The sequence below is a fragment of the Panthera uncia genome, assembly GCF_023721935.1.
Source record: "Panthera uncia isolate 11264 chromosome B3 unlocalized genomic scaffold, Puncia_PCG_1.0 HiC_scaffold_1, whole genome shotgun sequence".
In the NCBI taxonomy this organism is placed as follows: domain Eukaryota; kingdom Metazoa; phylum Chordata; class Mammalia; order Carnivora; family Felidae; genus Panthera; species Panthera uncia.
The window spans coordinates 1667368-1689377 of NW_026057582.1; the positions used below are offsets into that span (position 1 = coordinate 1667368).

Here is a 22010-nt window from a genome sequence, read left to right on the forward strand (position 1 = left end):
CAAGTAAATGCAATTGTAGTTTTCTGGTTCAGTTCCTGGGACAGAAAGGACATTAGGGGAAAAACCAGTGGAGTGCAGATAAAGCTTGGAGTTTAGCTAACAGTAACGTACGAGTGTAAATTTCTTAGCTTTGACAGAGATACTCAGTTAAGATGCTAACGTTAGGGGAAACTGGGCGAAGGGGTATCAGAACTCTGTACTGTCTTGGCTACTTTTCTAGAGGTCTAAGATCATTCTAAAATGAAAGTGATTTTGGGGGTGCTTGGGAGGATCAGTTGATTAAGCACCTGACTTCGGCTCAGGTCATGATCTCGCGGTTCGTGAGTTTGAACCCTGCGTCGGGCTCTCTGGAGCCTGATTCAGATCCTCTGTCCCCACCCCCCCTCCCCCGCCTCTCTCTCTTTCCCTCAAAAATAAACATTAAAAAAATAGATAAAATGAAAGTTATTTTTAAATGCTATGTAAACAAAAAACCTGTAAGGTACAAAGGAATAGAGATTTATAAGATCTCTATGGTGATTAAAAAAAAAATCCTTGAAAAACACAACATGCTTGAAAAAAATGGAGAGACAGAACCATGTTCATGGACTAGAAGACCCGGTTTACAAAGATTTCAGATCTCCCCAAATTTTACTTGTAAATAAATTAGTATGATTACAGTCAAAAGCCTACCTTTCAAAAAAGAACTTGACAAGCAGCTCCTTTCAAGTAGTTGTGAGCCCAAAGGGCTGGGCAATGCCAAGACCGTTTCAAAGATGAGCCACACGAGGGGACTCGTCCTAGCCGATGGCAGCACCAACTGTAAAACCACAGCAGTGGAGACTGCAGCCGCGGCGTGGAGAGTGACAGCCCGCCCGCTAGAAGAGATCGGGGCCCGAGGAGCCCTGAGACGGCTCAGAGGTGTCTCTATGAGGAAAGGAGACACTAGCAAGTAAATGATGTGGGGACCATTGATGATGAAAGTAGGAAAAGCAAAACCAGTTCCATAAGGACAATGAAAAGCAATACTTTATAATTTGTAGGAAAAAAAATATAGAATATTCTTTCGACCTTGGAGTTAAGAGAATTTGTTCAAAAACCTCAAAATCAGAAAAGATCGATAAGTGCTTACGTTATTTTTAAACTTCTGTATAACAAAAGGCACCAACAAAATTAAAAGACAAGCCTATTTTCAATATATGTAATCAACCCGGGATCAGTATCCAGAACATAAGCAGTTCTTCAGATATCTAAGAAGAAGGCAAACAACCGAGGTTTTTTTGTTTTGTGTTTGTTTTGTTTTCTGTTTCTACACATGATGCAGTTCTAAGGAAACTAGGATTATAAACATAAGAAATGTACCTCGTAAGTTTAACAAATACGTCCGTGCTCTTCTCTAGTCACTGGTGTCGATATTCTACTAGGATTTTATTTTGAGCTTTTTTCTTTAATATTTGAAGTGCATTAGTACATTTAATTCTGTAGAATGTATTTTTTATTACGAACTTGGTAGTTTTAGCCTCTGCATTTTGGCCAGCATTCCCAGTAGCGGTACCTGACTGGCCAAGACGTGAGCCGTGCGCCCCGTGCGCCCCGTGCGCGTCTGATGGCCACACGCAGCATTTTAGTGAATGGCCATGCTGGGCCAGATTGTTAATGTGCTTCTTTGAAGACTGAGAGGCACACTGCTTCCTGATACAGTAAATAAGTATGATAGAGGGCAGTTTCCAGTGTTCCCTATTTAATGTTGCAGAATCGCTTTTATGTACACTTCTCGTGCTTATGTGTTACCTAGATTATTTCCCACTCACACTCCTGCTTTTACTTCATTAGAATTAAAATTTAGTGCTTATAATATCCTTGAATTCTAATGTATATGTGTATATTTATTTAAATCTATTTTTATTTATTTTTTGCTTTTGGTTGGAGTCATTTTATTTCTGGAATAAGTAAGATGTGGTTTTTTTCTAGAGCGTCCCATACCCTTTGATCACATGATGTACGAACATCTTCAGAAGTGGGGGCCACGCAGGGAAGAAGTGAAATTTTTCCTTCGACATGAGGATTCCCCGACCGAGAGCAGTGAGCAAGGTAGCCGAGTGCTTTCCCCGTTTGTTAATTCCTGCCGTAACAGTTAATTTAAGTAAAATAGGAATAGATGTTAAATCGTTCACGTTTTGTTTTCCCTTTGCTCACCAGTGGGGAGGGGGGAGGTGGGATCTCCCGTTTCTTTGCCCTCTGTTATTGCAGTTGACAGTTACTCCGCCCTTGCTTCCGCCCTTGCTTCCGTCTCAGGACCCTGAGTCAGTCAGGTGATGTGTTCAGACATGTGAGGGCTCCTGCTGTTGAAAGAAACCGTTGATAAATACCGGACGCATCGAATATCCAGAGTTTTAAGAATAAACGAAACCACGAAAGGATTAGAAGAGTTCTGAGAGATACAGGTTTTACTTAAAATTTTTCGAGGGAACAAGACTTTTCTAAGCCTGACACTAGGCCATAAAAGAACTGAATTACTGAAAACAGAAGAACCCGCCCCCAACACGGTTTGAGTGGCAATAACCACCCTGGGCAAAGTCAAAAGGCAAATTATAAGCTGGGAAACAGCATTTATAGCTCAGATTGTAAAGGGCTGCCTATCTTTATGTATAAAAGTTTCTAAAAATTGATAAGGAAAACCCGTTTAAGAAAAGGGGAAGTCTACAAAGACAGGTCACAGAAAAGTGAATCTACGTGGCCCTAGGGTATGCGAAAAGATGTTCAGCCTTACTCCTCATAAAAGAGATGCAGAGAAGACAGGAGGATAGTGTATCTCACCTGTTACTTCGGCGAGGACTAGAACATTTAATGACAGCGTTGGCCAGGAGCTTGAGAAACAGACGCTCTGCCATGTTGCCATGGGAATGTCGGTCAGCGGCTTCTGTGGAGGGCAGTTTAGCGATATCTGTGAGACTTAGGAAGGCACCAGACCTCTCACCCAGCAGCCTCACTTCTGAGAACTTACCCTAAAGCTGTGCCTACACACACGCACAGTGATGTGCACGCAGCGTTAGTAGTCACGGAAACCTGCGGTGGGAGCCACGGGAGGGCCTGCCGTGGGCGTCGGGTTACGGGAGTGGTGGTGCGGCCGCGCAGGGCGCCACTCTACGGCCACAAGTCAGGAGTAGCTCTGTGCCCTGAGCTGGTGGTGTAGACCGTCTCCTGAACAGGTGAGTGAGCACCGTGCCCCACCACGTGCGCGTTGTGCCGCTGCCGTGCACCAGGGACAGAGCGTAATTCTGTCCATCCGCATCGGCTCGTCCCTGTGTAAAGTGGCTCTGGAAGCATGGTCAGAAACTGGTAACAGTGCCAGCCGTGTGGGATGGCTGCAGGGTGAGGGAGGGAGGGCAGATGTCTAATTGTATACCTGTTCGTTCCTTTTGAATTTTGAACCATGGGAATATGCTTCCTATTTTTGAATTCGAATTTAAACAAAGAGAATCTCTTGTAAAAGTATGTATACTGCCTTGAAGAGATCCTTAACTTGTTATTCAACAGTGATTGTGGATTACTTCCGGTATTTAAAAAGAATAAACGAGGGGCACCTAGGTGGCTCAGTCGGTTAATGTCCAACTTCGGCTCGGGTCATGATCTCACGGTCTGTGAGTTCGAGCCCCGCGTCGGGCTCTGTGCTGACAGCTCAGATCCTGGAGCCTGCTTCAGATTCTGTGTCTCTCCCTCTGTCTACCCCTCCCCTGCTCATGCTCTGTGTCTCTCTGTCTCTCAATAATAAATAAACGTTAAAAAATTTTTTTTAAAGAATAAACAATAATGGGACATCCTTTTGTAAAAAGAATATTCCCTTATTGCACATGATTCCCTTTTATTTGTATTTTATCAGAAAAGACATTCTGATCCTAGAATGAGCTACCAGCTACTTTAAAATCCTGTTTCCACGGTTGTAAATGGAGTTCAGTGCTGTTTTTACAATGCACCTTCACTTCTGGGCTTGCTTCTATCTGCTGCTGGCCATCTGGAGTCAGGAGACCAGATCCAGCTCCTCGTCCGCTTTTGTCTTAGACGAGGGCCCTGCCTCTCTGCCCAAAAGCTTCCCAAGAAGGAGGGCTAGACTAGCTGACAGCTGAAGTGCTATTCTCGTGCAGAGAATTTGTATCAGCTCCCTAGCTGAGCTCTCCAAATACATCCCTCTTGGGCCTAGCTACACTTAACTTAAAGGTTTTGTGATTTACTCGTACTAACACAGTATGTGTACATCCCCGTTAGTGTCCTGGGTGGAGGGATGGGGGTAAGGCCTTATTCTCACCTCACGGAGTTCGGAAGCGTCAGGGATACTTAAAGAGAACTGTTCAGGCACGAGGAAGGTGACAACGCTGACCTTCCGGTGGACCTTCATCATCACCCCACAGCACTGCTCAGCCCAGTGGTGCTGACACAGCAGGTGCACAGATGGGAGGAGAGGATGTTGAGCTGCATGGCATGAAGGAGACTGCCGTCAGCACAGAGCAGAGCATTTAGAGAAGGCAGACTAGGGACCTCGAGGGATGAGCAGGACGCGGAGGGGAGAATGCAGGGCACCGGGATGAGGAAGATCCCAGGAAGGTGCGGTGATGGGGAATTCACAGGGCAACCCGGGCTGGCTGGGACTGTTGGGCAGGACTGGAAGAACCAAGTTCATCACAACTTTCATGGCTTTGCAGAACTTCCGGCAAAGTCCCTGCCATCCTACTCGGCACTCCTCAGCTTGGCTTAGGTGGCATTTGTAGTAGGACCCTACCCACCTCTTCAGCCTCCCTGCCCCTTCTTTCTCCGTTTCAGCCACGTCCCTTCTGGCATCTTCATTCTCTGTTGTCCCCAACTCACAAGGCCGTCCCCACACCCTGCCCCCTGTGCTCTCCCCTCGGCCCTGGTTTCTCTGCCCGTGCTTGGGCATACTGCGCCCCTGTCTCAGAACCCAGGGAAGGAGACGGCATGGCACGTAGAACAGGTGCTTTGTTCCGTTTTGTTCGTGTTCACTGAGCTGCTCCTCCAGTTCAGACTTTAAGCAGCCAGAGTTGAGGATCCGAGGCTCATGTTTCCTCTGTGCTTCCCACAGAGCTGAGTACAAGGTAGTTGTCACCGACTGATATTATTTAAAAGGGATTAACATCTGTGGTTAAGCATCCGACTCTTGATTCTGGCTCAGGTCTTGATCTCCCAGTTTGTGAGTTTGAGCCCCATGTCAGCGTGGAGCTTGCTTGGGATTCTCTCTCTCCCTGTCTCTCTGCCCCTCCCCTGCTCGCTCACTCGCTCGCTCTCTCAAAAATAAACTTTAAAAAAAAGGGATTAATTAATTACATTTGAGTGTTTATTGTGTAGAACTACAAGATACATAACAAAAAGTAAAAGACCTGCCTCACCAGAATGTAAAGATTCTCTATTTGGAACCTGGAGGAGAGCGTAGAGAATGTTCACTTCCCATCACCTGTACACTTCGGGGACAAGCTTGGAATGGAAAGTAACTCGATGAAGGCCGTATGCAGAGCACAGAGTAGACCCCAGGGGCCGGTGCACTGGAGTTGGGAGCGAGGCTGCTTACTTAGCGTGGGACTTGGGCAAATGACTTCCCATCCCTGCGCCCCGTCTCCTCACCTGTGGGGTGCATAGGGCTGTGATTGGGGTTAGTGAGGTGACCTGCAAAGTGCTCACTAAATGTCACCTCTTACGATTCATTATTTTCTGACTCTAAATTGCAAGGTCTTCAGGTTTCTTTACCATCAAAGATTAAGTGGCACTTGGTATAATTTTCATGTTGTGTGTCTCATAGTATTCTAATTTCTTGATAGCCTGTTGTTTGGAAGAGGCAGAAATGATGAAATATTAAATTAACCTGAACACGTTATTCCTTAAAAATACCAAGAATAACTAAGAATTTAATTAACCCCATAAATTGCTAGATGCCACAGTTTAAGGGAAGTGCGTGTGTGTGTGGGGGGGTGTGTGCGTGCACGTGTGTGCGTGCACGTGTGTGCGTGTGTGATTCCTGCTACTAGGAAACTACTCTAGATTCTATGAAATGGCTGTTGTATACCGTATGCCTGTGTTCACTTGCGTGCCATGCCACAAATATTTGGTTAACCTCTTTTTGAATTTCCGCTTCCCTAAGGACCCTTTTTCGGATATTCTGTTACTTGTCCCGCATCTTTCCCCATCAGATGTACTATATATTTATGTACTATATAACTCTGCTGAATACATAAAAAGAGTGAGATATTTCTGTTCCCCCAAGAACCAGTCTTTGCCCCGTTGGGGACAATTCACTGTCTTTGAGAATGCATGCTTTAAGGTGAAGTGAGCCATATTTCCATTATAGCATTTTTCTGCAAATTTTCAAAGTAATAGGAAAGATATAGAACAAAAGTGTTTTCCTTTTTCTTTTTTTTTTTTTTAAACATGAGGTTTATGTGCCTTTGAAGTCATGCATTTTAAGTACTAAAGTAGGCTCTGGAGTGCAGTAATTCTCCAGTTACATTAAGTAATAGCTGTAGGGGCAGGCACTGGACACACCAAAGACCTTGGTCTCTGTGACTTCAGAGTCACCAGGTGCACAATTGTGCAGCATGCTTCATTTTGTTTAAAAAACAAAAATACGACAGGGCAGGAGCACCTGGGTGGCTCGGTGGGTTGAGTGCCCGTCTCTTGATTTCAGCTCAGGTCGTGATCCCAGGGTCGTGGGATTGAGCCCTGTGTCGGGCTCCACGCTGAGTGTGGAGCCTGCTTGGGAGTGTATCTCTCTTTCTCCCTCTGGCCCTCTCCCCCCTTTCAGGTGCTGTCTCTCTCAAATTAAAAAATATATATATTTAAAAAAATATGACAGGACATATAATTTCTCCAGTTTAAATTTGAAGCCTTTTGGGGGAAACATTTTTTTAATGTTTATTCATTTATTTTTGAGAGAGAGAGAGAGAGAGAGAGAGAGAACACAAACAGGGGTGGGACAAAGAGAGAGGGGGAGACACAGAATCCAAAGCAGGCTCCAGGCTCTGAGCTGTCATCACAGAGCCCAACACAGGGCTCGAACTCATGAACCATGAAATCATGACCTGAGCTGAAGTCGGATACTTAACCTACTGAGCCACCCAGGCTCCCCGAAACATTGGAATTTTTATGGAATAAAGAAGAATTCTTAAGACTGCCTGATTTGTGTTGGTGCCCCATGTCAGTGGGGACCCTGTCAGTGAAGACCAGTTCTGTGCACCAGTGTGATTTCTGGATATTCAGTTCTATTTTAGTCCCTGATAAAATATAAAAGTCTTTAAGAAATGTTGAATAAAAATTAGTTGTGGTAAAATACATATAACATCAAACTTACCATCTTGACCATTTTTAAGTGTTAGAAATCTTTCAATATAAGTCATTTTCAAGATTCTGAAAATAGGAGAGAAAAACATTTCACATAAACAACTTCATAAGAATTAATTATAAAGCATTTTTTCAACTGTTTTAAGTGTTGAATTGTTCAGCCTGATAATTTATACTTGTGTTGAATAAATAAGCGAAGGGATGGGAGGATATCATCGTACTAATACGTCTGTTAGTAAGGCTGGCCTTCTCATTTCTTCAGGTGGCCGTCAGACCCAAGAGCAGAGAACTCAGAGAAATGTAATAAATGTACCCGCAGAAAAACGCACAGAAAATGGCGTAAGTAATAGTGAATCAAATTGAAGTTTTTAAATTGCTTTTTACAGGTACTAATGGGGTTGGATTATAATTTACTTTTAAAGAACTCCTTTGGGGGTAGAAAGTATCATTTCCATGGAATATTTCCAAACTTGTGAAGTTCTGCAGCGTCTCTGGTGGTCTTACTGGTTCTAACAGTGTGGCCTGCGCACAGCTGAGCGGCAGCAGCTTTCCTCAGTGCGTGTGACAGTGACCCGGGTCCTGGGAGCGATGGTCTCCGTGTCTAAGAGGTGAACGGGCAGACTTGCCTCGTGCTTCATGTTGATGTCTTAATCCTTCTGTCAGGCTCTGAAAGACAAAATGGCTGGTGAGTTGAAGTCTTCCTCATCATCGCCTCCAGCGGAGAGGACTTCCTTCGTCAGATGGTGTGGTGCGGGGGAGACCAGGCCTGATGGGTGGGCAGGGAGGGCACGCGTCCCCGTGGGGGAGCGGCGTTAGGAAATGTTGGCGTGTGCTGCGAGTGTGAGCCGAAATGAGGGCGTGGAGGTGAGTGAGAGCACGATGAAGAACGAGAGGGGTTTTTGATGTGATCTTTCTGGAAATCTTAGTAATGACTTTTCCAAATGATCTTCGGGCTAGAGAACTCGCGTCTTTTTCTGGCTCTGCCACCAACTAGGTGCGTGACCTTGGGCGAGTTACCTCCTGGCACAGAGCTTGCACGGCCAGACGTGGGGAAAGAGCACACGGTCCAGAGCGTGGAGGGCCCATAGTCCCACATGGGCTTTAGAACCTTCTAGCTAGCTAAATTTGAGCAAGTTGGTTTGCCTCTCTACTTGCCAACTTAGTATGACTGAAATGTGACTTTTGTTTTTTTATGGGCTACTGTTGTGACTTTAGGTGATCTCCTACTCTCTCTCTTTCTCTGTAAGATGAGGGTATTAGCACCTTTCCCCTTTTTTCACTTCCCCTTTCCCTCCTACCTTCTAGCTCATGCGGTTATACTTTTATGTTGTCGAGGTTGGTAATATTTGTACTGTTGTCTAAGCCTCTTGAAAACCATTTAGTAGTGTTTATTATTTTAGATTCTGCAGAGCCAGATGGTATACTAGATTCCCTTTTCTTTTCCTTGCCTCCAACCTCATAATCCTTGTGCCACTCAGAACTCTTCCTGATGTCAAGGTTATGGATTCTCCTTCCTTAGCCTCCAATTTCTAAAGGCCGTTCCACAAATCCTCTTCTCCTCCCTTCAAATCTAGAGCCTCTGTGAGGTTCTGCCAGGCATATCTGCTTCAGGAAGTCTCAAGAAATAAATGGCCAGACCCCAGTAAATGGGCAGTACTTTTGGCTCGGTGAGTCTGGGGTGGGCCTGGAAAGCTCCCCATATGACCGTGTTGCCCTGTCTGGTGTGAGAAACTCCAGGTTACATGCATATGCTGTCATAAGCATTCAGAACTTGTGCAGCCGAATTGCAAAGATTCTTTTGAGTTCTAAGATTGCCCGTGACCTGAACTTCAGGGAAGGATAAACCTATCGAGTGTTAAGTGCTCTGTATCGAAGTCGGGGTTGTGCATATGATACGGGGAAGGGACTCAGAAGGAGAGGATTCCAGTCCTAAAGTGACTTCTGATGTTTTCACGTGATGAGTCTGTGATCTTTTCCCTGAAGTTGTTTCTTCACGGAGAGATGATATTTCTGTCTCAAGATCAACAAAACTGAAACCTGACAGCAAAATTAAAAATGTGTCTGTAGCCTTTATGTGAGTTTTTAATTAGAGGAAGGCAGAGAGCCGTCGGGGGATGTAACTTTGCACTGGCAGCATCGCATCAAAGACGCTGCTGTGTTTTATGGCACACACACCTGCCTGTTAAGCCCAATAACGCATTACATTTGCAGAGTCCTTACTGTCTACAAAGCACTTTCACGTGCAGTTTTAAAGTTCGTAAGATGTTAAAAACCTCTTTCTTCCAAACTGTTTTGTATATACCCTGGACAGAGAACCCTCTGCTCTGTGGGCTGCAGCGTCCAGGAGTAGATCAAGCAGCAGCTGCAGGAGGAGGGTGTGTAGGCTGAAAGAGGACAGGAAACCGAGTTGCTATGATTCGTGCCCATGAGCAGCTGCTGGGGCAAGAAGGTGGGGACTTCCGCTGTCCAAAAGTCGCAGGTCAGCAAGTCAGGTTTTCTAAGAAAGAAATGCCCAGACCACTGGCCTTTCGGCTCAATGAATCTGGGAACCACCAGGCTACATGCACACACTGTCTTAAGCATTCAGAACTTACTTGTCCAGGGGCGTCTTGGGGGCTCAGTCGGTTAAGCCTCCAGCCCTTGATTCTGGCTCAGGTCACGCTCTCACGGTTTGTGAGTTCAAGCCCTGCGTCAGGCTCTGTGCTGACAGTGCGGAACCTACTTGGAATTATCTCCCTCTCTCTCTGCCCCTCCCTCTCTCTTTCCCTTTCTCAAAATAAACTTTATTTAAAAAAAAAAAAGAACTTGTCCAACATCTTTGGAGATCTGGTTTAACTATGTAATAGAAAGGCAAATGGATTTTCTTCCTCATTGTATATACTTGTGCCGGGGCTCCCCAGGCCCACCCCTAGTTTCAGTGGTTTACCGGGAGGACCCACAGGACTCAGGATCTAGCTGTGCTCACGTCTGGGATTTCCTGTGTGAGAGGACACAGAGTTGTGTGGGACGAAGTCTGAGGACACCAGGCACCAGCTTCCAAGAGTCCTCCCCTGGCGGAGCCGCACGGGATGCACTCAGTCCTCCCAGCCACCAGCCGGGACAACAGGTGCGACACATTGTCGACCAGGGAAGCTCAGTAGAGCCCCAGTGCCCGGGGTCCCTACTAAGAGCCAGTCCTGTGGGCAGCCTCTCTGTAGCAAATAGGAAAGCACCAGACTCCCAGAAGGAAGCAAGTATTTAACACAAACCATATTACTCACACAAACATTTTAGGTTCAGCGAGCCTCTCGTCACTTCTGGGAACGGTGGGATCCCTCCCCGGTCTGAGTTCCCAGAGGGCAACCCAGGGCTCGCCTTTAAGCAGGCCTGTTAGGAGAGCGGTGTGGATGCTTCTGTCCAGCACCGTTTCACGTAGGTGTCCTGGGAGTGCTTTTTCCTGTTTTCTCTGTGAGTCAGTTCCCGCTCTATTCCAGTACGTGTGGTAAGCTGCTGAGGCCAGTTGATCCGTCCCCTACCCCCCACTTCTAAGCGCTTTGTAGTTTTAGCTCCTGGATGTGGGTCTGTGATGCACTGTGAGTTGATTTTTGTGTATGGTGCATGAAGTAGGGTCTGGATTTGTTCTCTTGCCTGTAAAAATACCTAGTTACCCTTGCAGCATTTGGTGAAAAGACTGTTATTCCCCACTGAATTGTCTTGGCACCTTTGTCAAATCAAAATTGGCCATAAATGTGAGAGTTTATTTCTGGAAGTATTTGGTATTAATATAGTGACTTGGACCCCCTGTGTAACATATGGTACCTGGGACTCACCTGTGCCTAGTGTCTCCAAATCAAGTAACATTTCAAGTGTCTAGAGAATAAACTTGTAGATTCCACGTCTAGAGTCAAAGGTTGCCAGTTTCAAGACGTAACTCTTGTATGATGCACCTGGGACTGTCCAGTCTCCCCTCGTCTAGTTCAAGTGTGTCTCAGGTCTGCTAAGGTGCTTATTTTGTGGCTGCTGTCTGTTCACTTCTGACCATTTTTGTTGTCTCCTCTCCTGTTAGTTTATTTCTGTGGTTTTATATTATTTGATGCCGAAATCCCTTTACTGTCATGTATTGGTTTGGGGATTTAAGGACATTAGGATTAAATAATCCTCCATTGTAAGCAAGATGAGGTGTGGATTTCTTTCAGTTTTCCCTGTTGGGATTTGTTGAGTATACTGATTCTGAGCGTTACCATCTATCAACACATCTGGAAAATTCTCTACTATTATCTGTGCAGGTATTTCTTCTTCCATATTCTTATTTTTGTTTTCTGGAATGCTTATTAGACATGTTATATCTTTCATTTTATTCTCCTTTTCTCTTAATTTCTCTCTTTTAAAAAAGATTTTTTTTAATGTTTTATTCTTGAGAGAGAGAGCGAGAGAGAGAGAGAGAGAGAGAGAGAGAGCGAGAGCACACGTGAGCAGGGGAGGGGCAGAGAGAGGGAGACACAGAATCGGAAGCAGGCTCTAGGCTCTGAGCTGTCAGCACAGAGCCCGAGGCGGGGCTTGAACTCACTAGGGGCTTGAGATCATGACCTGAGCAGAAGTCGGAGGCTTAACTGACTGGCCACCCAGGTGCCCCAGTTTCTCTCTTTTTTTAAGTTTATTTTTGAGAGAGAGAGAGACAGAGAAAGAGACAGAGTGGGGGGAGGGACAGTGAGAGAGGGAGAGAGAGAGAGAATCCCATGCAGGCTCTGTGCTCTCAGGGCAGAGCCCAACGTGGGGCTCACTCCCATGACCCTGGGATCATGACCTGAACCAAAATCAAGAGTCGGACGCTGAACTGACTGAGCCAGCCACCCAGGCACCCTGCTTACTTTCTCTTTTATGTTTTTACTTTCTTTGTCTCTTTATGTTGTGTTCTGGGTAGTTTCTTAGGATATATATTGCAGTTAATGAATTGTGTCTTTACTTGTGTTTATTTGGCTGTTTAGTATATATAATGTACTTTAAATATTATTTATTACAAAAAAACAAGACACAGTCTGGGAGAAAATACTTGCAAATCTTATATCTGACAAAGGACTTGTATCCAGAATATGTAAAGAGCTCTTAAAACCCAATAAGAAAATAACCCGGTTTAGAAAGAAACAGATAGGGGTACCTGCCTTGAGATTCTCTCTCTCTCCCCCTCTCTCTCTGCCCCTCCCCAACTTGTGTGTGCATGCACTCTCTCTCCCCCCTAAAAAACTTAAAAATTTAAATAAATAAGCAAACAAACAAATAAGAAACAGGCAAAAGATTTGAATAGATGTTTCACCAAAGAATATATGTTAGGGTAAGCACATGGAAAAATGTTCAACATCATTAGTCTTTGGGAAAATACAATTTAAAACCACACTGTTAGAAATACCACCTATTAGAATGTCTAAAACTAAAAAGACTCATCCTAAGAAGTGTTGATGAGACTGTGGAGAGCCCAGAACTCTCAAACACTGCTGTTGGGAATGTAAGGTGGTACAATCTGGAAAACTGTGACAGTTTCTTTAAAACTTGGACATGAATCTTTTATGTGATCTAAGTATTTACCAAAGAGAAAAGAAAGCAAATGTTTATACAGACTTATACATGAATGTTCATAGCATTTTGATTTGTGGTACCCAAAATCTGGAGGCAGAATTAATGTCTAGTAACAGGTGAATGGACAGAAAACATTGCACGTCTGTATGGTGAGATCTTACGAGCAGTAACGAGGAGCAAACCACTGATACCTGAGGCAGCATGGACGGATCTCACTGTGCTGAAAAGAAGCCAGACCACAAAGTACAAAACTGCTTCATTCTCTGTGCATAAAACTCTAGGAAATGTCACCAACTTCTAGTAGCAGAAGATAGATTGGTGGTGGCCTGTGAACCTGGGAGCCGGGAGCAAGGAGGCGGCGGGAGGGGGAGCCACAAAGACACAAGGCCCCAGGGTACAAGCCAGCTTCAGTGTTCCGTCATCGCCCAGAGCTTCCGCCACCTCTCTGTAACTTGCTCACTGGTGTGTCAGCCCAGCGATGCTGTCAAAAATAGGTGTTTATGTTTCATCTTACCTTGTAGGTGCGGGGATCAGGAGTACAGTTCTGTGTGTCTTGGGGGCCGTGCTGTCGGACACAGAGCAGTTCCCGTGGTGTTTTGCTTGTAGCTCTCAGGCGGCATGTGGTGGTTTTTCTCTTCGTGTTATTTGTGTTCCTTGATAGCCCTGTTTTCCTGCTGATCTTTCCAGCCTTGATCGTTCCTAGCTGCTTGCCTTGGGTATAAATCTGTGTTGAACCAAACTGAATTTATTTGGGTGAGTTTTAATCGTAAGAGTAATTCACGTTTGTAGGATAAAATAGCATATTACGGTACTATTACAGGGGGTGGGGAGCCAGTATACATTTTAGATACTAATTGACTCTTATTAATTGGTGAGGCTTAGTAATTGTTGGAATATGAAATACTTCAGCTCCAGAATAGAGTGAAGTGTCAGAGAGACTCAGTGTCACTGAATGTTTTTTGGGATACAAATAAGTCTACATGTTTATAATATTTATCTTGATATCATTATCACCTATTTCGTTTGCCCTCCAAACCTGAACATTTATAACCATGGAGACGGCAGAAAGATAAGTGATTTAATGTGCTAGAAGATTATGTGGGTATAAATGGATTTGACCGGGGTGCCTGGGTGGCTCAGTCGGTTAAGCGGCTGACTTCGGCTCGGGTCATGATTTCGCGGTCCGTGAGTTCGAGCCCCGCGTCGGGCTCTGGGCTGACGGCTCGGAGCCTGGAGCCTGTTTCCGATTCTGTGTCTCCCTCTCTCTCTGCCCCTCCCCCGTTCATGCTCTGTCTCTCTCTGTCCCAAAAATAAATAAAAAACGTTGAAAAAAAAAATCAGTTAATAGTTTCAAACAAATATCTCATTATGATTACATTCCCACATAGGATGCTGGCTGTTTGGTCTAATTTTTTATTTTTTACATTTTTTTATTGTGAAATATACAGAAGAATGTGTAAAATACGCACAGGTGAAGAAATTACTAACAAAACAAAACAAAACCCTGTCCAGATAACGACTACCTAGGCTTAAATTTCTCTCTATTCTTTCTAAAACAATTCTGTCCAATTTATTTTGGTTTTAGACAGGCCAGAGATCTAAAAGCAAGGTGTTTGGTGATGGCTACTTGAAGTCTGTTTCAAATTCCACAGCGGTGTTTTTGGAGATAGGTGTGTAAACAAATCACAGTACAGTGTGGGAAGTGCAGTAAAAGTAGAACAAGGCACCAGAATAATAGGCTATGGTTTGGTTAACTTACTGAGGTGGGTATCAGGGAAGATCTCCCCGCAGAGGTCAGACGAGTCTGCAAAGGTACAGGGAAGAACACAAGGCACTCTGAGAAGCAGAGATCGAGAAACACGGTGGGGACAACAGAGCATAAATTGTGGGGACGAGGAGGGGGTGATGCTGAAGAGGGAAGAGAGCTGAAGTGTTCTGGTCAGGGAGGGGCGGGATCTTCACTGTGCCACAAGCTGGGACTTAATCCTGTAGGGTATTAAGATCTGTATGCTGAAAACCGTAGAAAGCTTATGAAGGAAATTGAAGAAGATACAAAGAAATGGAAAAACATTCTGTGCTCATGGATTGGAAGAATAAATATTGTTAAAATGTCAGTACTACCCAAGCAATCTACACATTCAATGCGATCCCAATCAAAATTGCACCAGCATTCTTCTCGAAGCTAGAACAAGCAATCCTGAAATTTGTATGGAACCACCAAAGACCCCGAATAGCCAAAGTAATATTGAAGAAGAAAACCAAAGTGGGAGGCATCACAGTCCCAGACTCCAGCCTCTACTACAAAGCTGTAATCATCAAGACAGCATGGTATTGGCACAAAAACAGACACAGAGACCAATAGAATAGAATAGGGACTCCAGAATTGAACCCACAAAAGTATGGCCAACTAATCTTCGACAAAGCAGGAAAGAATATCCAATGGAAAAAAGGCAGTCTCTTTAACAAATGGTGCTGGGAGAACTGGCCAGCAACATGCGGAAGAATGAAACTAGACCACTTTCTTACACCATTCACAAAAATACACTCATAATGGATGAAGGACCAGAATGTGAGACAGGAAACCATCAAAACCCTAGAGGAGAAAGCAAGAAAAAAACCTCTCTGACCTCAGCCGCAGCAGTTTCTTACTTGACACATCTCCAAAAGCAAGGGAATTAAAAGCAAAAATGAACTATTGGGACCTCATGAAGATAAAAAGCTTCTCCACTGCAAAGGAAACAGTCAACAAAACTAAAAGGCAACCGACGGAATGGGAAAAGATATTTACAAATGACATATCGGACAAAGGGCTAGTATCCAAAATCTATAAAGAACTCACCAAACTCCACACCCGAAAAGCAAATAATCCAGTGAATAAATGGGCAGAAGACATGAATAGACACTTCTCTAAAGAAGACATCCAGGTGGCCAACAGGCACATGAGAAGATGCTCAACGTCACTCCTCATCAGGGAAATACAAATCAAAACCACACCGAGATATCACCTCACACCAGTCAGAGTGGCTAAAATGAACAAATCAGGAGACTATAGATGCTGGACAGGATGTGGAGAAACGGGAACCCTCTTGCACTGTTGGTGGGAATGCAAACCGGTGCAGCCACTCTGGAAAACAGTGTGGAGGTTCCTCAAAAAATTAAAAATAGAACTACCCTACGACCCAGCAATAGCACTACTAGGAATTTACCCAAGGGATACAGGAGTGCTGATGCATAGGGGCACTTGTACCCCAACATTTATAGCAGCACTTTCCACAATAGCCAAATTATGGAAAGAGCCTAAATGTCCATCAACTGATGAATGGATAAAGAAGATGTGGTTTATATATTCAATGAAATACTACTTGGCAATGAGAAAGAATGAAATACGGCCTTTTGTAGCAACGTGGATGGAACTGGAGAGTGTTATGCTAAGTGAAGTAAGTCATACAGAGAAAGACAGATACCATATGTTTTCACTCATGTGGATCCTGAGAAACTTAACAGAAGACCATGGGGGAAGGGAAGGAGAAAAAAAAAAGAGAGAGAGGGAGCCAAACCATAAGAGACTGTTAAACACTGAGAATAGGGGCACCTGGGTGGCTCAGTCGGTTAGGTATCCGACTTCAGCTGAGGTCAAGATCTCATGGTCCGTGAGTTTGAGTCCCATGTCGGGCTCTGTGCTGTCAGTTCAGAGCCTGGAGCCTTCTTCGGATTCCATGTCTCCCTCTCTCTCTGCCCCTCCCCCACTCATGCTCTGTCTCTCTCTGTCTCTCAAAAAATGCATAAACGTTAAAAAAAAATTAAAAAAAAACTGAGAATAAACTGAGGGTTGATGGAGGGTGGGAGGGAGGGGAAATTGGGTGATGGGCATGGAGGAGGGCACCTGTTGGGATAAGCACTGGGTGTTGTATGCAAACCAATCTGACAGTAAATTTCATATTAAAAAAAAAAACGAGAGAAGGACAGGAGGGAGCCCTCTGGTGCTAGTGCTGTTGGAGTTCTGTGTCCAGCACAGAGGATGGGAATGGCTGGAGGCAGGCAGCCCTGTGAGGTCACTGCTTGCCACAACTGGAATCCCAGAGAGAGACTTCCATTCAAAGGAAGTATTTGGAAAGAAGAATTTCAAGGTTATGGAGATAGAAGCTCAAAAGGCACATCTGTAAACTACAATTTAGAAGAAAGGAGGTTTCACTTCATTCCTTCCTGTAATTCACGTGCATCTGCTTATATGAAATTATCCCAAGAAAGTAAAAAGAGGGAGTTAGGCTTTTTTAGACTTCCTCTGGAACAGTACGAGCAATGATTAGGCATGCCTCCTCCAGGAAGCCCTCCACTATCACTGAGCGGTCTATTTTGTCATTTCTCATAATCTTCCAAAAATAGAGTAGCCTAGAGTTCTCGTTCTTCTATTTTATTTCTTTATTATTATTTGCTAGAATCAAGTTATCTTTAGATTTTATGTTTCTCAGTGGGGGAAATTAATCCTTTCCTCTTACATTGAACCATATGAAATTGCTGATGTCTGACCATCTACATTTTTCGATCTACAAAAACAGCATTTTCATATGATTCAAACTCATAATCAGATGGCATCTGGTAAAGCATTTACCCTTTGGTACAATAAATGAGTGGTATTTAGGGGCAATCATATGTGCCTGTGCTGCAGCCTGGTGAGAAAAAATGGGAGGCCAGTACATCCTGTGTGAGGGAAAGAGCATGCAGCCTGCCATCCGGAGACCCTGACGCTGCTCCTGGCCCACCCCTGTGCTTGGGAGAGCTGTTCAGCCTGCTGCCAGAGCTCAGCTTTCTCGTCTGTGAAACAGGCTTAAGAACTTTCCTAGGAGGGTTGTGTAAACGCCTACTAAGATAACCATAAATTCAGGTTTATATACATGTCTAATTTGCAAGTGCTTGTTGTATGTTGTTGAATCTCTAGAATTCAGAATGCATGAAATACTGAGTTCTCTCCCATCTCTGGAAGTGATGTCAGATCCTGAGTGTCAGAACAATTGCATGAGAGGTTCTGCAGAGGATCAGGAAAAGCTTCAGGAAGCAGATGGCATGGCCACTAGATCTTAAAGGATAGGTAGAGTTTAGGAAGTTGGGGGAAGGGCTCTGTAGCCAAAAGGAACAATCTGAGCAAAAATGTGAAGGTGAGGAAGTGTCGGCTCTGGAATGGAGAGGCAGACACAGATACGAGGGAGAGAGAGAGAGAGACCACACTGAGCAGCAGCTTCCATTTTGAGCAACGTCGGTTCAAGTCAGTGATGAGGCTGAGGTTTCTGGGGAAATGCTACAGCCATTAATGGAAGTAAGAAATTTAGGAGGAAGCCAGGGTGGAAGGACAGGGAGGAGCTTGGTTTCACACATGCCAAGGGTAAAGTGCTGGCGTGCCGTACAAATCAGAGTGTGACTCTGGGGGGAGGAACGATGGTACCGGGGCTCCTTTGAGGAGGCCACGGGTGGGCGGCTAGACCCTCCGGAAGGTCCTTTGTGTTTTCCATGCAAACTAGCCCAGAAAGGGATGAGTAGGACAGACCCTTGAGCTTACAGCATGCCATCTCACCACAACTTGAAAGCTTAGGGAACTTTCTTTTCCCAAGTAAAATTATAGTGACATTCTTGTCTGTTATAACCAAAGCTGAAGTTATTTAGTTGAGTATTAAAATCAGAATACCAAAAAATACAATACAATAAAATAAAATAAAATAAATAAAATAAAAGAGAGCTGACATCTGAAGTGACCCATTAGCCAGTAGGTATTTAATTGCTGACAGAATCCACAAACCTTTTCTGATAACTGACTACCAAGGAATATATGTTAAGCATTGAGGATAAAAGCAGCATTTATAGTTAAAACCTCTATTGCTTGCACTCTTAGCTAGCTCTCGTAAACATATGCCCATAACATAAACATTCTCTTTCTTTGTTGTATTGTAACGCTGCTGTTGGGAATAACAACTAAACTCCTGTACGTAATAAATAATAGGATGATAGAAGTATAGAGTCTTTATGAGGTTTTACAGTAAATGGATGTGACAGTTTTAAAATATGAAGATTCTTGGGGCGCCCGGGTGGCTCAGTCAGAGTCCGGCTTCGAAGCGTCCACCCTTGGCTCGGATCATGATCTCACGGTTCATGGGTTCGAGCCCCGTGTCGGGCTCTGTGCTGACAGCTCAGAGCCTGGAACCTGCTTCGGATTCTGTGTCTCTTTCTCTGCTCCTCCCCATTCATGCTCTGTCTCTTTTCTCTCAAAAATAAATAAAAGTTAAATAAAATAAAATAAAATAAAATATGAAGATTCTTTAAAACGCCTCTCTTCATAAAGTGGAGTTAAATTCCCCTCTTTTCTCCCAAACTTAGTGACTAGCTCCTAGCAGATAGAATTTGGAGAAAGTGGTGCAGTGTGACTTCTGAGGCTAGTTCACTAAAAAGATAGCTTCCCGCCGGCACTCTGTCTTGGATTATTTGCTCTGGGGGAAACCAGCCACCGTGTTGTGAGTAGGCACAAACAAGCAGCTCTGTGAGGAGTCCACTTGGCAGCCATGAGAGTGTGCCATCTTGGAATCAGTTCCTCCAAACCCAGTCAAGCCTTAGGACAGCTACAGCCCTAATATTTGGCTGGGCCTTCTGAGAAATCTGGAGCCAGAACTGCCCAGCCGAGCTGTTCCTTAATCCTTTATCCCCAGAAGCTATGAGCCATAATGAACGTCGGTTGTGTTTTAAGCCAATGAGTTTAGACGTGACCTGTTATCAGCAATAGAGAACTAATGTGTATCCTTGGAATGAATAATGTGAGCTGTGGATGCCCAAATCATTCTCACAAGTATAAAATATATGAATTGAACAAATGAAGACGTCCTTACGTAAATAATAAACAATATGTGGATGCAGTTGGAAAATAAAGTGTCACGTAATGAGAGTGTGTTGTACTCGCCAATGCCAAAAGTGGAAAAGCAGGCTTCACGGTATGTGTGGTTGGTGAGGAGGGAAGTGCAAAGGACTCATTCTTTGGAATGGTTTTGATATGTAAGTTATACTTCCGCATCATTTTTGTCACCAGTTTTTCAACTTTTGGGGAGATTGCACTCAAACTTAAAAATAAAGTTTAGGGGCGCCTGGGTGGCTCAGTCGGTTAAGTGTCTGACTTCGGCTCGGGTCATGATCTCATGTTCTGTGAGCTCAGGCCCCGCGTCGGGCTCTGTGCTGACAGCTCAGAGCCTGGAGCCTGCTTCGGATTCTGTGTCTCCCCCTCTCTCTCTGCCTCTCCTCTGCCAGTGTGCATATGCACAGTCTCTCGCGTGCACGCGCTCTCTCTCATATAAATAAATAAATGAATAAGTAAGTAAATAAATAAATAAATAAATAAATAAATATTAAAAGTAATAATAATAAAGTTATAGCCCACAACTGTATGGTCAACTAATCTTTGACAAAGCAGGAAAGAATATCCAATGCAAAAAAAGTCTCTTCAAGAAAAATGGTGCTGGGAAAATTGGATGGCAACATGCAGAAGAATGTAACTGGACCACTTTTCCACCACACACAAAAATAAATTCAGTATGGGTAAAAGACCTGAATGTGAGACGGGAAACCATCAAAGTCCTAGAGGAGAATGCAGGCAGCAATCTTTCTGACCTTGGTCAGAGCAGCTTCTTACTAGACCTGTCTCTGAAGGTAAGGGAAACAAAAGCAAAATCAAACATGAACTGTTGGGACCTCATCAAGATAAAAAGCTTCTGCAGAGTGAAGGAAACAGTCAGCAAAACTAAAAGACAACCTACAGAATGGGAGAAGATGTTTGCAAACGATACATCTGATAAAGGGTTAGTATCCAAAATCTATAAAGAACTTACAAACTGGGGCACCTGGGTGGCTCAGTCAGTTGAGCGTCCGACTTCTGCTCAGGTCATGATCTCACAGTTCGTGGGTTCGAGCCCCGTGTCAGGCTCTGTGCTGACAGCTCAGAGCCTGGAGCCTGCTTCAGATTCTGTGTCTTCCTCTCTCTCTGCTCCTCCCTCATTCATGGTCTGTCTGTTTCTGTCTCTCAAAAATAGATTTTTAAAAAAGTTAAAAAAAACCAAACTTACAAACTTAACACCTAAAAAGCAAATAATCCATTGAAGAAACGGGTCAAAGACATGAATAAACACTTTTCCAAAGAAGACATCCAGATGGCTAACAGACACATGAAAAAATGCTCAACATCACTCATCATCAGGGAATTACAGATCAAAACCTCATTGAGATACCACCTCACACCTGTCAGAATGGCTAAAATTAACAACTCAAACAACAGCTGTTGGCAAGGATTCAGAGAAAGGGGAGCCCTCCCACCCTATTCGTGGGAATGCAAACTGGTACATTCACTCTGGAGAACAGTACGGAGGCTCTTTAGAAAACTGAAAATAGAATTACCCTACGACCCAGCAATTGCACTTTTAAGTGTTTACCCAAAGGATACAGAAATACAGATTTGAAGGGGTACGTGCACTCCAGTGTTTATAGCAGTATTGTCAACAATAGCCAAACGATGGAGGGAGACCAAATGTCCATCGACTCACGAATAAAGAAGATGTACACACACACACACACCCTGGGATATAAGTCAGCCATCAAAAAGAATGAAATCTTGCCATTTGCAACTACGTGGATGGAGCTAGAATGAATTGTGCTAAGCAAAGTAATTCATTCAGAGAAAGACATGTTATAGGATTTCACTAATACGTGGAATTTTAGAAACAAAACACATGAATGTATGGCAAGGAGGGTGAAGAGGAGAGAGGGAAGCATACCACAATAGACTTTTTTTTTTAGGTTTATTTATTTTGAGATGAGAGGGGCAAAGGGGGTGGGGGGAAAGAATCCCAAGGAGGGATGTGAGCTCACAAGAGGCTCCAACCCACGAACCTGTGAGTCATGACCTGAGGCAAAGTCGGCCAGCTGACTGAGTACCTAGGCGCCCCACCCCTATGGACACTTAACTATAGAGAACAAACTGAGGGTTGGGGGAGGGGGAGGGGGGGTTGGGCTGAATGGGAATTGAGGAAGGTACTTGCGATGAGCTCGGGGTGTTGTAAGGGATAAATGAGTGAATTCTACTCCTGAAACCAATATTGCACTGTATGTTAACTAAATAAAAT

The 22010-nt window shown here is 44.2% G+C and overlaps 1 protein-coding gene across 3 annotated transcripts in view; it reads left to right on the plus strand.

The window, feature by feature from the left end:
- PPP1R13B (protein phosphatase 1 regulatory subunit 13B) overlaps positions 1-22010 on the plus strand; it is a 59960-nt gene that overhangs the window by 10869 nt on the left and 27081 nt on the right. For all 3 annotated transcript variants that reach the window (XM_049612027.1, XM_049612028.1, XM_049612025.1), the window contains exons 3-4: positions 1951-2070; positions 7580-7656. In XM_049612027.1, coding sequence (XP_049467984.1) covers positions 1951-2070; positions 7580-7656 — 197 coding nt within the window. The remainder of the gene's footprint in view (positions 1-1950; positions 2071-7579; positions 7657-22010) is intronic.